The sequence below is a fragment of the Fusarium musae genome, chromosome 1 (genome assembly GCF_019915245.1).
Source record: "Fusarium musae strain F31 chromosome 1, whole genome shotgun sequence".
Classification (NCBI taxonomy): Eukaryota; Fungi; Ascomycota; class Sordariomycetes; order Hypocreales; family Nectriaceae; genus Fusarium; species Fusarium musae.
Window position 1 is genome coordinate 1,275,923 of NC_058387.1, and position 16,712 is coordinate 1,292,634.

Consider the following 16,712-nt stretch of genomic DNA (forward strand, 5'->3'; position numbering starts at 1 on the left):
ATTCGAGAAATGAGCATATGTTTTTGTTTTAGCCGTTGCATGTCGTTAGGAATTTCTGATAGGTCTGTGGACTCTGTTCGCTTACGGGTTTATCCTGTTCTGAGTCCTGTTCTGGCCAGATCGTTCTGTGGCTTGTTGATGTCGGATGACTTTCATCATCATCATCATCATCATCATTTAGCATCTGAAACACTCAACTTCATAGCTAAACTAACGCACAGCACTCAGGCACGTCTGTGATGGCCTCTATTATGCCGATAAGCGTGACATCCTCGATGCGCTTTGACAGATGTTGAACATATCTACAGTGCATAACGCTTTGAATGCAGTCTGTGAGTTGCTGACACTAGTGCAGGAAGCATGATGCCAACGATGCCATCTGAACACGCCTCAACTCCGGAAGAAAGGAAGCATCTCCCCGGAAATTGAGGACATACTAACTGTACCTGTGGCTCTGGCGTATTTGAGGTTGAATGATAAGGTATGTGCCAATAATGACATTCGGGCCAGGTGCAATAGAATGAAGCATGAACATCCATCTATTGGCAGGAACTATCGATCCGGTCTATTGCCAGAAAGTGACGTTTGAGCCTGAAGCGGCCACGTCACGGGTTCAGGAGGTGCTCTTTCAAGTTTCATTACCTTACAGAAGACGAGGCAAGCAGATTCATCTTCATACAATTCACCATCAACTGAAGCAAATGATACCGTCATCGGTTTCTGGGCTTCCCTTGGCTCTGAGAGGGCCTCAAAAGCATTGATAGCCGTGCAGCCAAATTCCGTGTGACCGGCATGTACAGACTTCAAGCGCAGTGTTTGTTTTACAGTTGATCTTTTTTTAACCGCAACTACCGTGCGTTATCGTTACATGTCACCAAGCCCACAGAAATCGCATGCAGGGTCAGATCTGAACTCTGAAGCGCCTTTCTGGCTGAGAAGAGCGTTGAGGTGCGTCTAGTCTACGTCAATCTCAGCCCTGCAAACTCCAGGCTCTGGGTCATGAACTGATTTGAGACCAGTTCGAAACAACGGTGGATTTAGCATTGGCTGGCTGCCACGTGCCACATGCCTGTCCACGCCAATCGGAAGGAACCGTCCAGAGGAGCCGGTCAGATCGTCAATGAGCCTGAGCTCTCTTTTGCATTGACCTGGATGTTTCTATTTTCGAGTGAGTGTTGGAAAGGGACAAGAGAACAATGTACAGCAAACCGCTGGCTTGCCATTATCAAACAAGGCCAGGGGCACTGGAATTACCATGAACTCAAATGGCTTGATAATTTGGCTGCCTAAACGGCTCGCTCTCTTGGCGGCCCGTTAGTTGAAATTGGCTACTCGAAACCGCTCGTATTGGATCTTCACTGTTCGTTTCCCTTTCTTTTTTTTCCCGCACCCATTCTCAAACTTTCTTGGCGGCTACTCAATGGTTCACCGGTCGAGACGGCAAGAAACAAACACGGCCAATGAGGCACGGGCCAGTAGTTCCAAGATTGTCTCTCATCTCCGAGTCCAAGACGATGGTATCGTGGACTACCTGCTGGTTCCGGGAAAAGTACCTTTAAGTTGTCAGCTGAGGCCAACTGTCCCTGGGCCCCTGACCGACACTAATCAAGCACCGTCAAAGATGTTTTAGCAACGATCTCGATCTTGATGTTTATCCGTTACTTGGGTGCGGAACGACCAGGAATTGGTACCGGCATGACTCGGGTGCCCCAAGCTATGAAGTCTGCTAGTGGACCAGGATCACAACATTTGGCCCTTGAGACTGAAGACTTCAACTCTCAAAAGACGTTATGTCTTCGTTTCACCAAAACAAAAAGCGATTTGCTAGCCTGATCTCGACAAATTCATCCTTAAGAGCTATGGAAGATTGGTTATCCGTGACCAGGGGGCATAGTGGCTCGGTATTGCCTCCAAACGAGTCTCGTATTTTGGAAAAGTTTAGACACGGAACTTCTGCTGCACTCAATTCCTTAACCCAAGTTACAATACTGGGCTTTGATTGGCGCCGTTTTGAGACCTATGGAGTCTTTCTTGCTTAACGTCGAGAGCCAGCCACTCATTCAGTCTTGTGCCTGAAACCCCACGAAAGATCATATGCAGGGATGCTTAACGCTGGAGTGCAATCTCGCTGCTATCTACTTCCAACATGCCAGGCTGACGAAGCGATCCTGGCTATTTTATAGAGTCGCATTGAAGAAGAAGAATATCAGCGATGGACAGGCTTATCTAAAGTCTGAATCGTCCACAGCTTGGCGGGACGTCGAGTGCAGTAGCAGGGATCTAGCTGAACCACTAGCAATCCTAGCCGAACTGACAGGTGGGGGGGCTTACTCTGTGTTTCGGCTCTTGGGAGTTGGGGCAGGGTCCTGGTTCGGGTGATCTCCAACCTGAAGATCATATCCCCAACTCGAATGAAGTCACGAGTGTAACTTCAGCTCGCAAACTAGGTCCTTTTTGGGCGCTGCCCAACAAGGTTGGGACCTGGTTTAACACCAGGGGCACAAAACTCCCAAGACTGACAAGGGTGTCAACTTCAACCATGTCGGAAATATTATGTTTGACTGCCGGTTTGTCACCGTTGTGTGACTGCGACGTTACAGCCTCATGACTGAACGAATAACAGTATGGAACTAAGGTCGTATTAATCGTAGAGTTCGACAAGCACCCCGGATTATTGTTGATTGTGCAAATCTTCGCCACCATGCTCTACTAGCCTCGGATACTGTGTGCGAAATGACAGGGCAAATTTCGTCAGATGTATATTGATCATTCATGATGAAAGACAGTAGCGCGATGGTCGTGCGCAACCGGAGCAAATACTACGCAGCAACTGCCTCCAACTGCCGTTCAACGATTGACGCGAGTTTATGTACTAAAGGCAGTCTCGGCAGTGCATTGCACGATGATCTCTTTTAAGCCCTACCGTTGAAACACCACACGTGGCTCTGAGGACCGAGAAATGAAGGGTCCAATCGGCAACATCGGGACACGATATCCATCTCGTTTCATTCCATGCAGGACCAGACTGACCTTGTCGTGGATCTATCAGTACGCTGGTCAATCTCAAGCTCCAGACAGCCCGAGTCATTCAAGCGTTTGATATCACGCTAAGCCGCGGACCTGGAGCGTATTTACACCAATTTGGCTCTGGAATAACACACAAACATGTCCCTTGAGGTGAACGGCACCAGCATTGCAGCGTGTTCGACACTGGAACAAACCGAGGCACGGAGCGGACCGTAAGATAACTGTCACCACCCAACTCGTTGCCGACGGAGCGACCCTCTTTAGGAGATGACAATGATAAAAGAGGACCGGCGGATGTATCAAGACCCTTGGATGAAATTTATGTGATGCCGCCGGCATCTGCATGGCGCAGGCGTGGGACCAGTCCAAATACCGCGGCGACGGCGGTAAATCATCAACTTCCTGGTGCTGATCAACTTCGGAGCAAGATAATGGGACAATGGGTGCTCGTCAACACTTTTATCGAAGCCATAAAATGCTTGCAGATAGAGAGCAATTGCCCTGCAGTCAGTGACAGGGTATCACATTGAAGGGGAAAGGGAAACAGGGTTTACGTTAACATCCGACATATGCCTCAAGCAATACGAAGAGGAGTGAAGGCTCACAAAATTTTCAATCTGCGGCAACCTCGCTCTTAGCGCGGCAGCGCACTGTCTGTTCCCTGTCATCCTAAATGGATCTCTGTTTTGGCGTGACATGGCAGCTGGGTTGTTGCTGATCATTTGATCCCGATGAGATGAGCAATCGGCCGAGTCGAGCTCACAGACATTTGTCCCTGACACTTGTGGGGAGCGGAAAACATCAAGCAGAACCGAACCTGAGAACATCTAACTTAGGTAGAGCTCACGCCTCTACCCTTGCAAGCGAAACTTGTGCTGGGTGTGGCGAGTCATGAACTCACACCATTTCTTTAAGTTCATTATGTTGATATCCCCACTAAAGCTTCGTTTCTTTGACGATGTGTATACTTGTTCGAGATCTAGGGTGGTTTTAGTGGTTCGCAGCTCCTCAGACCGGAACGTCCAGTGTCGTTGTCGATCTGCCAAGTGCCTTGAGGTCCTCGACATCAGAATCACATGTTTGAAACAAGGACGAACGGAAACAATTGAGTTTGCCAACGGCATCACAGTAGTGTGAACGGTAAACTCAGTTGACGATTGCTTCTGCCGCAGTTCGCAACTGTGGTTGGTTTAAGGCTGGCAGACATCCTGCAGGGGACTCAAACATGTACAGATACAGAGAGTGATTCAGATTCAGGATGTCTTTTCCCAGACAGGTTGGCGGGTACTGTAACAGGGAACATTCAGTCACGTCATTAAATTCCATGTCGAACTACCCTAAGGCATAATTTATATTGGGCCGTGAATCAATACGCAGCATGTCCATCATGACCAACCGGCACCGGTGAGTTGGCACAGGTGTGGCCCATGACGGAAAGAAACATACGCTTTTGTTACAAAAAAGCAATGCAGCGGCACAAGGAAAAGCAAGTTTCCAACAAGTTACTCAGCATAGTCGCCGAGTCCCTTGCAGTGAGGCATATCAAGAGGAGGGGCCTTGGGCAACACAACTCTCATCAGAAACGGGCTAGATGGGGTATTCAACTACCAATTTGCACGACGATCAATTGATCGAGAATCTTGCGCCAAGGCTCGACCTGCTCACTGCTCTTTGCACATTGTTGCCTGAACAGGCCTTGTTCCCAAGAGTCATTTCGAATCCCCACACGATATTGATATGAGCAGGGTTGCGGATTTGCAGCCCCAGCCCAGCCCAGCCTCACTCAGTGAAACTCGGCCTATATGTTATGGCTTGACTCTTGATAATTGACTGGGCTTCGAAATTGGCAGAATGGAGTACCCTCACAGTCTTTCAACAACATAACTCGATAAAAACAATTGCGTGCTGTTCCACGAGTCCACAGTTATTGCACCTGGCCATTTTTGTTCTTCTTACGGACTCACTCCTTGTCTCCGCCAAAATGTGACATATGACAGAAAGCTAGCCGTCTAGGGACCCCCCGGATCTCAGCAACATATCACAAAACGTCACTTCGACATGGGTAGCTTAATACGAGAATCTTAGAACGTACAGTACGTGGACACAAACAATGGCGACAGGGGAAAAGACAACGTCTATCTTGTCTGGTTCGATGGATTAACACTTATTGGGGGTTTTAGGCGCCCTTTCCCGCCCTTTTCCACACGCCCGTCATACTCTCGGGGTTGCAGCAATCCCCTCAACGTGCATAAAATCCTGGACGCGGATCTTCTCAGTTGGAGAAGCCCATACTCTGCGTTACATCGTAGGGGGGCTAAGCGGCTCGGAGTTAGCCTTTGCCATGGTAGCTATACCGGTGCCTACCATGATGCCCTGGTCTATCTGCTCTGCGACGTCTCGTTCGCCTCGCCATCTTCACATCCCCTGAATAATGGTCGGTATATGGCCAACTATATTGGTGCCCGTATGCCTCTATATTGACTATATTGACCGTAATATTATCCTCTGCGAACTAGGGATTTCCTTGTCTATCAGGTCTCCTTTGTTTATACCTAGATTCCTATGCGGAACCGCAGTAATATTAAATTCGCTAAAACAAATTGCTGGAGCTGCCTTCGTCCTGACTAGGAAATGGAAACGAATCGGTGAGTTAGTTCTCCCTTGATTCCTCATGATCCCTCATGGCCTTATCCTTCTCGCGCTTCTCAAGGGTGTTGATCAGGTGTGAGGGACTTGTGTTTTCTCAACTGACCGCGTGGTTACCTGAATCAAGCATGAGTTGTCGATTATGATATTCCACCACGAATCCTTCTGGGTCACATCGCGAGCTCTCTAGCTCCTATATTCAGCTGCCAATTGACCAGCTAAACCCACTAAAGGATGATCATGCCGCAATCTCACCGTTTTGACAGCTTGACTCGTCACCAACAACGCGCAAGTTTCCCGGTTTCCTGTCAACCCTGTTTTTCTTTTTCCTTGGAACTATCGGTAGTTGAGGAGGCGGACGCAACCCATCTAACGGGCTTTTTGAAGATCAACGGTATATCCAGTTTGGACTTGTTTGCTTTAGTTCGAACCAAGGCCTCCAGGTCAAGACATCGATCTATCGAATTTCGATGTAACAAACAAATCTTGGAAACGGTGAGATAGGCTGGCACTTTTGATAACTCTTTAGACTGAGACATGCTCTAAACCTTACTACAGGTTCTAACTAGTGTCGAGTGAGTCGTCAAGTCACCTTCCTTTCTACCCTTGCTGGCCCAGAACTCCAGCAGAGTACTTGGCGTATCTCGACGTTTAGTTGGTCCAAGTTGAAATCACAGGCTACTACTGATTCAGTAAGTGAGTCGAAGATGCCTGTACTCTGTCACCCTCACCCTGCTCTGCAATGCACCATGATCAGCCATCACACGCTATTCGGATGAGAGCGAACCCTACAGTGTGCGTGCCAGGATCAGGCAGATCTTGAGACATGTCTTCTGCGTGTCTAATCCCGCCAGCTCCGAAGCATTACTTCAATGGATAACGTTTGTCGTTCACGTAACGGTTACGGGCTCGAGGAAGGGCATGAAACAAAACTATCTCAAACGAGAATGCCGCTTCCCATTCCGGGTACGACATACATATTGCACAGGAGTCCATCTCCTCTCTTATGCATGAGGATCCAGCACAAACAGGAACATGCGTGAATGACTACCTACCTAGGCTGTGGCCTAGAACAGCCGCCGGTTGACTATTTCCGCCTCATCTTCGTCCTCGTTCTTCTCCCTGACCGAGAACACAACATGGGCCCTGGTAGAGAAACCTTGAAGATCAGCACGGCAACTATGTAGAGTTTGCACCCCAGGCACTGTAACCTTCTCCAAACGATGCAGCGTAGCTGTAGATCTGATTTCCGCGGCGCGAGATAGGATGGAATATGTGATACCAGCGATAGGCAGGCTTATGAGACATGGCTTTATGTCAGTGACTGCAGAATCGTACGACTTGCAGTTTGGCTGCGCACACTGGTCCTTCTTATCTGAAGAGAAGCGAAGTGATGGGCTGGGGGTGCTTGAGCCGTTGTAATCACAATACCACCACACTGCATAGGCGGCAGCTACACATTGATTACTCTTTACGTCAAGACTTGGTCAATACTTGCTAACTAAACATGACTCTTGTTCATGGACGAATGGTAGACGTCAGATGTCATCTCGACACCATGGTAGGGATATTACTCGTGGTCATAGTGTCATATAGATGCCATTTGCAAGATTGCTCCCGAAAAGGGTTGAGCGAATCTTCTGTCCTTCTGTGGGAGCCAACTGTTGAAGGCTGTGTTCGTCTTACTTCTTTCTATCTATCCATCTAGCAGTGCTTACTCTCGGTTCTGTTGTCCTCAAGGGCCGCCGCCATTGATCGTCAACTCGTCCAACTGCTCCTTGAGCTCGTGATTCGGCTTGAGAGTACCATTTGTTCCATTCTCGCCGTTGACAGGCTCAGCGGGAGTTTCCCCGCTTGTCAACCCCTTTCTGATGGCAAGGACACTGTCGACGATGACAGCATCGATGCCTTGCTTGACTTGACGCTGCAATGACGGTTAGTAAAATTGACATGCATCTTTTTGCGTGTACTTGGACTTACTCGAACCATCTCAGGGTCGTTATTTAGTGTGCCATAGCTGAAGCAGACGATTCCGTTCTCCTTGACGATTTTGATAAGGCGAGGGCTGTTAACGAAAGGCTCTGCGGCAGCAACAATACCCAACAGGTTCCAGCGTCTGGCGAATCGAATTGCCTCCTGTAAGGATGATGCACGTATATCACAGACTTCGCAGCAGCCTGCGTCTGTCAAGAAAAGGATAGGGATGGAAGGCTGCTTATAACTTAGACAAAGGCAGATGTCGGGGTTGAAGGAGCTGAAGATGATGTGACGTTCTCCAGCAAGGTCGTAGACCTTGGAGAGTACTGTGTCACAAAATGAGTTGAGCTCTACTGCATACGTATCCATTTCGTGCTCTTCACTCTCGTGGAGCATAGGGTACTTCATCTCGATGTTGAAGCCAGTTTCTTGAGGAAGTTCTCGGAAGAGCTCCTCAAGAGTGGCGAAAGGAGCTTGAATAAAGTTTCCTCTTGTGTTTCCCTTGAAGCCCTTATCCTTGAAGTCCTTTGTGTGCTTCATGCGTTCATCCAACTCATCAGGTCCACTGCCAGCGAACCCCATAGATTGCGAGCGTTTAGGTGCCAGGCTGTTGCTACGAGCCCGGAAATCACCAGGTTCACCTGTGGGAACAGGCTTCTTTCTTGCTTGTTGCTTGGAATCCCGATTCTTATCGGGGTTGATATGCAAGAATTGCTCCAGTGTTAAGGTATGGACTGGTGCATCAATACCTGTCTCACTGACGAGGAAGTCGTGATAGATGACCGGAACATGGTCTTTGGTCAGTTGAACATCAAACTCGACATATTGAGCTCCAAGATTAGCCGCTGCAATGAAGGATGGCAGAGTATTCTCTCCCAACTGGAGAGACCTGTTACTTGTCAAGTTCTTGCCGAGTCCACGATGACCAATCACCATGGTTGACTCCAGCTTCTTCCAGTACGTCTGTCTCGATGTGATTTCCATATTGGGGTGGTGGAAAGGGGTGATGACCAAGAAGTTGAAGTTGACCGTTCCGATGACATCGAAGCTGCTTGACATGATGGGAACGCAAACATCTCCCTGCAGGTTCATGCGGCTAGATCCCAGGGTTTGTCTAACAGAAGACAAGAGCGCCACAGCGCGTCCAACCTTGTGTTTGTCGTTGCCCGAGTAAGTCGGGACGATATCGAAAAGAAGCTTTACCTTGGCGGCATCTGTTGTCGTGAAAACGACAGGTTCAGTGGCAATACTATCATGCACCGGGAGATCGATGATGGTGGGCTCACCACTGGCACCAATAGCAGATACAACGATCGATAGAGCGGTGTCAAGTTGCGTGTTATGAGCTTCGGTAAGTGGAACACGATCCAAACTGACCGGTTCAATGTTCTTTCGCATGTCCATCGATCCAAGACTGACAAGTACAAGGCTCTCATTGGTCAGGTATCGATGACCAAAGCTCTTGATGGCAGCATCAGGAGCACGCGAGCCATTGCTGGTTCCGTTACCATTCGAGCGACGTTCGCCGATAGATGACATGTCCGATGGAGTTGGCGGCAATGCGTCGACAGGTCGTGTTGGAGGCGATTCGATCTCAACATCGTTGGTCTCGAGCAGTCGCGCAATGTCCATATGACCTCTCAGCGCAGCATGCTCTCTCGCCGTCCAGCCTGAAGAATCGAGGCGGGTGATGTCCGCTCCAGCTTCGACCAGCAGTTCTGCAACGTTGTACTTGCCATCCACAGCGGCAACATGCAGAGGAGTCCATGAGTAGGTGCTCTCCGTAGCTTCGAGATCCGCCTTTTGATCCGCGGTTCCTTTCAGAATAATCCGAGCACACTCTTCGTGCCCGAATCTAGCTGCGACGTGAAGAGCTGTCTCGTCTGTCTTGTCCCTCCAGTTAATATCAACGCCGGCATCAATCAGAAGCTGCACGATGACACTGTAGTTGGACTTGGTAGCGATGGCTAGCACAGCACCCGACTTGGAGATAGACTTTCGAATTTCGGCCTTGTACGGGCTGCTTCCCTCCCAATTCTCGCCCTGCAGCAGAGCTTGAGTGGTCAAGGGATGGCCCCCGACGACGCTGAGGTGAAGAGGTGCATAGCCATCGTTATCCTGCCACTCAGGTGTATCAATTCCATCCTTGACATGGAATTGGTCCCACTGCTGCATCTTGGACATGATGATCTGACACACAACCACAATGCCAAACTGAGCTGCGTAATGGAGCGGCATGCGCCCAAAAGAGTCACGGCTTTTGAGCGCAACCCTCTGCTCTGGGCGCAGTTGCTCAAGCAAAAAGATAAATAGTTGGACAGCCTCGTCATCCTTGGTCAGAAGTAGAGACTCCTTCTGGTTCAGTGACTTGGGCGCCTTAGAAGTTGCCAGACCAGGCTCGAGGTGCTTGTTGCTAAATTGTGAGCCTGCAGGGACGGGTCGAGATTTTGATACTTGCTCTCCTTCGGGAACAGATTTTGTCCGGCCAATGTGAATCACCAGACGATGAATACAGTTACGAGAATTGATATCATCTGGCTCGTCCAGGCTTTTGAGGTTGCTTAGTAGAAACGCGAGACAAGTTTTCGAACGCGAGGAAATCGATCGCTGTAAGAGACCCAACATGAGCGGCTGGGCGCCTTCCTCGACGACGTTGCTTGTTTTGAGGCCAGCCTCGAGAGCAGGAACATCGTCGTTGCGTACAGCCTGGTCAAGGGCATCGAGCTGAGCTTGAGGCAGGCTCAGCATACCTTTAGCTGAGGCACGACCCAGGGAGCGGGTCGAGTGCTCAGACATTGTGTCATCGAAAGTCTGGGCTTCGGATAGCACAGACATCCACTTGTTAATCTCATCGAGAAGTCTTGTTGTGTTTGCTTGTTTGGCGAAGGGCTTGACCTTGACCTTGGTATCAATATAAGGACCTTGTGTGACAAGGTCTGGAACCTTCTTGTCGAGCTTCTTTGTGATCTTGACAAAGCCCTTATGGTTAATCTCACCAAACCATTGCAAATTTCTGAACTGACTTCTCAGCTCAAGCAAAGCTCCCATTACTTCCTCCACTTCATCCTGATCCAGGGTAGCGACTACATCGGCGGTTCGTCCATATCGGTTCTGGAGGAGGTTCAAACGGCGACAAAACTCTGCGTATTTCTTGTTGTAGAAAAAGTCGACATCTTCGAGGTTTCGATCAAGCGCGAAAAAGAATTCTGCATCGAGGGTTAGGGGAGAGGCTCAGTGTGCGACACCAAGAGTCGTCAAAGCCGCCCACCTGCAGGATCCACCTTTTCTCCATTCCTTGCTTTCTCTGCTGCTGCTTTTACAAGCTTCTTGAGGCCTTTGTAGTTGATATACGAGCCTGCCCACTCGGGGACCTGGTTGCGCGGTAGACTAGTGAGAGCAGTGAGTCGGTTGTGTCAAGAAGAGCGCATGTTGCATCAGTACTCACTTTCTTCCGAATTTCATGCTGTGTAAATCGCTAATCGGAGTAACAAAGAAGATAAGAAAAATCGATGGGGAGGTAACGCCACCGTAGCGCCGAAAGGTTGTGTTTGGTGTAGAATAGCTTGCTTTCACAGCACACCGCGTTTCGACCGTTTATAGTTGTCCAACACAGAAAGTTTGTCGCAATCACAGAAACGGTGCCCACAACCAGGCTGATAAAAGAATTTTTCGTCTTTCCCGGTCAAATGCAACACAAATGCTTATCCTCGCAGGCCAGTGACGTCAAAGTAAGTTGCGCGCAGTGCACAATCAAGAGTAACTAGTGACTTGAGTTGACCAAGAGGTGACAGAGCAAGTGACGTATAACTCAAACCTCCTCGAGACACCAAGAGGGAGGGTATGACAAAGATGTATGTCGAAGAAGAGGAAGAGAGAAAGAAAGAAAAAAAAAAGAGATGAATGACGAAGCTACTGGAGATATGTTATGGAGAAATGACTGGGACTGACTGGATCCAATTCTCACTCGCTCGCTCGCTCACACAAGCAGAATCGTAAGAACAAAGCCTAGAAACAAAAAAAGAACAAGACCAGACTGATTCTTGAAACAACATTCGTCGATCCGATAGATGATGGATCCATGGGTTTCATGTGATCCATCCAATGTGGGGGAAAAGGTACCTGCTTGTCGCACTGACATATTGGGGTAGTTCCAAGTACCGCCTCGTACTTGCCCTGTCGCTGTACCTGGACTGTACCAGGCTGCACAAGGACCCCTAAGAAAATGGAGTCGAGCCAATCCAATTGGCCCCGTGGACCCCTTACGGCCTCGTGACTGGACGATACGATTCAAGGCGCACCCACTGAAGCGGTCGCATCGTGACCCCTTGGAACCTGTCAAGTTCCAGGAACGGACAATGCGGCTGGAAATGAATACAGTGTCAGCTGACGAGGAAACTTACTATAGACTGCAGTTAAGGTTGCAGACCGCCATTGTTGGCTGGGACTCTTTTCTCAATGAGTGTTAGATACTGTGCTACAAACACCAATTGTCAACTCATGACCAGGGGTTTGCCCACGATGACGAACGGAAACGCTTAGTGGCGGCGTTTTTTTGGCTGCACACTCACGCATTGTCAACTCGGTCGTGCTAGGGGAGGAAAGAAAACACAGGACCTTGACTCTAGATGACAAAAAGACTTAGGTAATATAGCCTAAGCTTAGGATAGCTTTTACTGAGTTTATTTTGACACCCTATATTGAGGTTCGCTGTTTTCTTGCCCTCGAGGGGCGTGGCCGAGGTCACAGTTACAAGACCAAGCACACCGAGCAAGCTTATGATAAGACGACATACTAAGTGCTGGGAATGATAAGCTTCTCAAAAAGTACGTCTTGCTGATAAAGTCTTGGTACGTTTATAATTCATGTTCTATGCTGATGCAGGTTCTGATATGCTGGTGCAGTATAATACAACACACAAAAGGAAAACATGTAAGTCAGACAATCAAAAGTATGTTACATGCGGCTCATCGCTTTCAATTCCTAACCAAAACTCGCCCTCTGCAAATAGCCAACTTGCTGCTCCGTCACAGGCCATGCCGTTAGCCGCATTGGCCTTGCTCTCAGAGTGCGCTCTGCCGCATTCGCATTCATCCGCTTAACCGGTATCGCCTTTTGAGCCGAGATTATATCCAGCTCCTCATCTCGTAAAAGCCTCCCGGCTTGTTCCTTACCTTGCCCCTCTGATGTATCTTGCCTTAATTCTTGCACCTCCTCAATGATATTGCCGCTCTCAGCGCGGCTAATATTCGAATCTTGAAAGGACTTGCATTCCGTAATTCCTCTCTCCACTCGTTCTGAAAGAGGAAGCTGTGACATAACTTCCATGATCTCCCCATCCAACTCCACTGTTTGATCCGCCGCGGCGTTTCCAATGTGGAAGGCCATTGACATGCGAAACTCAGGTGAAAAATCAGGATAGAGTAGTTTGCTCTCGATAGAGCGTGTCGTCTTTTCAACCAAGTCTTGTTCTTTCCAAAGCGCTTCGATCTGGAGTAGTCTTCGTTTTGAGGCGCTGACAGGGTCTGAAGCCGAATCCCGAGTCTGTGCACTTGACCCTTGCATATCGATTTGAGATGTCAAGTCTGCGCTTGCCAGATCACACAGGAACTTGCAGAAACGGTAATGTGATATAGACAAATTGTCGAGGGTAGATTTGGGCACTTCGCCGCTTGCATCTTGAAGACCAGCTAGGTCGAGAAGAATACGCACCCGACTGATCAGGTAAGAAGTGTCTTGATCCCTTCCAAGAAGCATCGAAGGCCATGTAACTGCACAGTCAGTGAAACCTTGGATGAGGCGAACAGCAGATCTCCAGTCAAGAGCCACTATACACTCATCAAACAACTGCCTGATTACATGCGTGCTGAGCACAACCCTGGCCTTCATGCACGTCACGAAAAACTCAGCAGCCTGATCAAAGAGCTTCATGTGTAAGAGGCCTTGAATAGCAGCCTCGATGAGAGGCTTGTCCAGTGGCGCATGTTCCCAGAAGTAGTCGCCCGTCTGGGTCCATGTCTGAACCTTGTATCTCTTGCGCCTTTCGTCAACTGCTCCATCATATGTTTCGTCCACCAGTCTTCGTCTCAGTTTGGCACCTGTCTCGCCATCGAGACCAGCGAGACTTGCAAGACTGCGCAAGAAGCGGCCATGGTTGCCTGAATTTTTGTAGTGATTCAAGATGGCCACAAATGTTGATGGAGTTGGTCTTAGTCGGCGGTAGTAGTAGAAGGAGTTGACCACTGGCTCTGATAGATACTTGTAACCATGCTTATCAAAAGCAACGATCAACGTGTTGTACGTGTGCATATCGGCTGGATATGCAGATACAAGCAGATTATAACACACTCTACCCACCTTCTCCTTGAGGCTCAGTGATGAGCCAACGACTTTGCGGAGATCAGAGTTCAGATCGACCCGGTTCTTTATCACTCTCTCAGGATCATTCTCCACAAGATATCTGAAAGAAGTCTTGTCATTTGCCAGTTGCATGGCTTCGTCGAAGCTGGGGCTCGGCATATCCGACTTGTCATGGGCATTGGCGCGTTTGAGTAATTGTTGAACGAGATGGCTGAGCGTTCGTCCGGCGTTGTGGAGCTGTTTGGTATTCAACGGGCTTCTTTGACGGATGCTAACGTCTGTTTCTTCGCGGATGATCTCTTGCTCAAGATGGTTGTAGTCCGTACGCCTAAGAGCATCCATCGTTGCTTGGTCGGGGCACTCGTATTCCTCGGTATGTGCTCGGTTCAAGAATTCGTCGATTCGGATGGTAGCAGGTCTGTAAATCTCCTTCATATATGGTCGGTTTGTGTACAGACTCTTGATGGCCCCCCATAATTGATCCATCTGGTGTAGCGTCACCTCGTTCTGGGCGGAGTCAAGGCCATTCGTCGTCTGGCTTGCTTCGAGGTTCCGGAGTTGCAGCTGTGCCAATTCACGCCTCGTCTCCTCTAATTGCCGGTCCAATTCCTGCCTTCGGTCCTCCTTTCGTACGGCATCAACAATGGCGGCAGTCGCAAACATGGAGCTGTAGCATGCTGTGAAGATATCGGCAAAGGTGACTTTTCGTGGTCGAGCCGCGGTAGTCACTCGCCGGCCGAGAGAGCTCACGACGGATTCGCAGGCGCGACATCCGCAGCGATGGACCTGGCCGGCCCTCGACCACAAAGCCTGCATTTTAGGTGGCGGTCTGAAGCTCAGGACATCGCTCTGAAGCGATTGAGAATCGTTGCTGTCGGCAATCGTTCAATTGAGGTGTTTCATGGAGCCATCATCAATCAAGAAATTGGCCAGTCACAGATCATTCGATTATTGAAGTCACGTGGGGGTTACCGCGGGTGCACCTGGAATGCGCTATCGTCACACCCCACCACATCCCACTAGATGTTCATCGACGCCGGAGCTCTTTGAAACGGCTGTATTTTGCTTCTAAAGCCTCCAATGTCAGAGAATTTCATACCCATCTACAAAACCTATCAACTCGGCCCCTTTTCGCATTTCACAACATGTTTGCTCTATATCTCACGGCTGACTTGCAAGGGTATGTACCAAAAGCTTTTTACCAACTCAAACAAGCTTTACTGACGTGAGGGGCAATTCCAATATGACAGGGTCACAAACTTGCGCCCCGACGACACTCAAGACAACCCTTTTTGGTACATGTTCAAGGTTCAGTGTACTTCTTGTCGAGAGACTCATGCAAACCATGTTGGAGTCAACCGGTTTGTACGTAACGGCTCGCCAGGGTTGAAAACCGTATACTAATACCTTATGAAGGAGACCAATGAGATGAGTGGAAGTCGAGGAGAGGCCAACTTTGTATGGAAGTGCAAGAACTGCAAGGTAAGTTATTTGATATCGAGTTATTTTCATCTTACTAATATTATGCAAAGCGAGAGTCGTCAGCCTCTGTCAAGGCTGGACCTTTTCCTTATGAGCAAACTGAACCAGCCAAGCCTCAAAAGATCCTCGAGTTCGACTGCAGAGGTCTCGAGTTCACTGAGTTCAAGGCTGAGGTATGTGAAAAACCAAATAGTTGGAGAGCATATTAACGAACTGTTAGGGTGAATGGTTGGCCGAAGGCGCCGAGACGGGGACCAAGTTCACTGGTATCGACTTGGAGGAGGGCGAGTGGTTCGAATATGACGAGAAGTCTAACGAGGAAGTGAGCATCAATGATGCCAAGTGGGAAGTCCGCCGCTCTTAAGATGACTTGAAGTTCGGTATATGTAGGTGTTGGGTTGAGCTGTTTGGTGTTTTGGAGCGTCGGGGCAGAGATGTTGTGTTATTCGGATAGGATAGAAAAGCCATATAAAAGAGATGCATTCGAGCAGGCCCGAGGAGTGAGATGCCCCTACAACATAGTCATAAGCAAACCGGCTTCGAATGTGAAAGATATAAGTTGTTGGTTAATCGTCCCCTGCCTAATTTGTAGGTCGTCAACAACTTGACCAATCATATCTCCATAATCTATCTTATCAGACCCGCTTTCACCATATGTCTACCTCAGGTTGTCCGCAAAGGTTCTTTCAAGCGACCTGAGCTTCAATCTCGAATCAACTTCAACAATCAAAAGATTCTGAGGCCCCAGACTTGCAAAATGGCGGTATCAGAACTTCCAGGAACTATCGATTTTCTCACCGATGCAGCACATCTCCTATGGGCCACGGCCCCAGAGACTTCTGCTCATCTCATGAGCCAACGCGGTCATCTTCTTCAACAACATGGCATAACACTTTCGGATGTTCAGCGACAACACGTATGTGGAGGCTGTGGGATTATCATGATCCCAGGTCAAGAAGCAACACTGAAGTTGGATGCTCGAAAAAGTCTTCAGAGGAGGAAGGCTAAAAGCCAAAAGTCAAGCGGCAACTTGACTCCTAAACCAACAGAAGATCTCCAGGGACCCTGCAAGATTTTGCACTGCGACAACTGCCAACGGGACACTAAGATTGTTATGCCGCATCCAGGGCCAGCTGTGAGGCGAAAAACAGCACAGTCGAAAGTCAAGAAAATTTCTACACCTGTTGAGCAGCCCAAACAAACATCGAATGCCAGCAGCAAGA

At 48.9% G+C, this 16,712-nt stretch overlaps 3 protein-coding genes across 3 annotated transcripts; 1 reads left to right on the top strand and 2 right to left on the bottom strand.

Annotated features, from left to right (window-relative positions):
- Positions 1-7,408: 7,408 nt before the first annotated feature.
- On the bottom strand, positions 7,409-11,112 carry J7337_000410 (uncharacterized protein; the record flags this gene model as incomplete). Its single annotated transcript, XM_044818163.1, has 4 exons — positions 7,409-7,597; positions 7,654-10,856; positions 10,919-11,037; positions 11,096-11,112. The coding sequence occupies 4 exons, from the start codon at positions 11,110-11,112 to the stop codon at positions 7,409-7,411; spliced, it is 3,528 nt and encodes a 1,175-aa protein (XP_044685865.1).
- Positions 11,113-12,630: 1,518 nt separating this feature from the next.
- On the bottom strand, positions 12,631-14,823 carry J7337_000411 (uncharacterized protein; the record flags this gene model as incomplete). Its single annotated transcript, XM_044818164.1, has 1 exon — positions 12,631-14,823. The coding sequence occupies one exon, from the start codon at positions 14,821-14,823 to the stop codon at positions 12,631-12,633; it is 2,193 nt and encodes a 730-aa protein (XP_044685866.1).
- A 329-nt stretch (positions 14,824-15,152) lies between these two features.
- On the top strand, positions 15,153-15,853 carry J7337_000412 (uncharacterized protein; the record flags this gene model as incomplete). The annotated part of the gene is made up of 5 exons (XM_044818165.1): positions 15,153-15,187; positions 15,258-15,372; positions 15,424-15,489; positions 15,540-15,662; positions 15,710-15,853. 5 exons carry the CDS (start codon positions 15,153-15,155, stop codon positions 15,851-15,853), a joined length of 483 nt encoding a protein of 160 aa, XP_044685867.1.
- Positions 15,854-16,712: the final 859 nt, after the last annotated feature.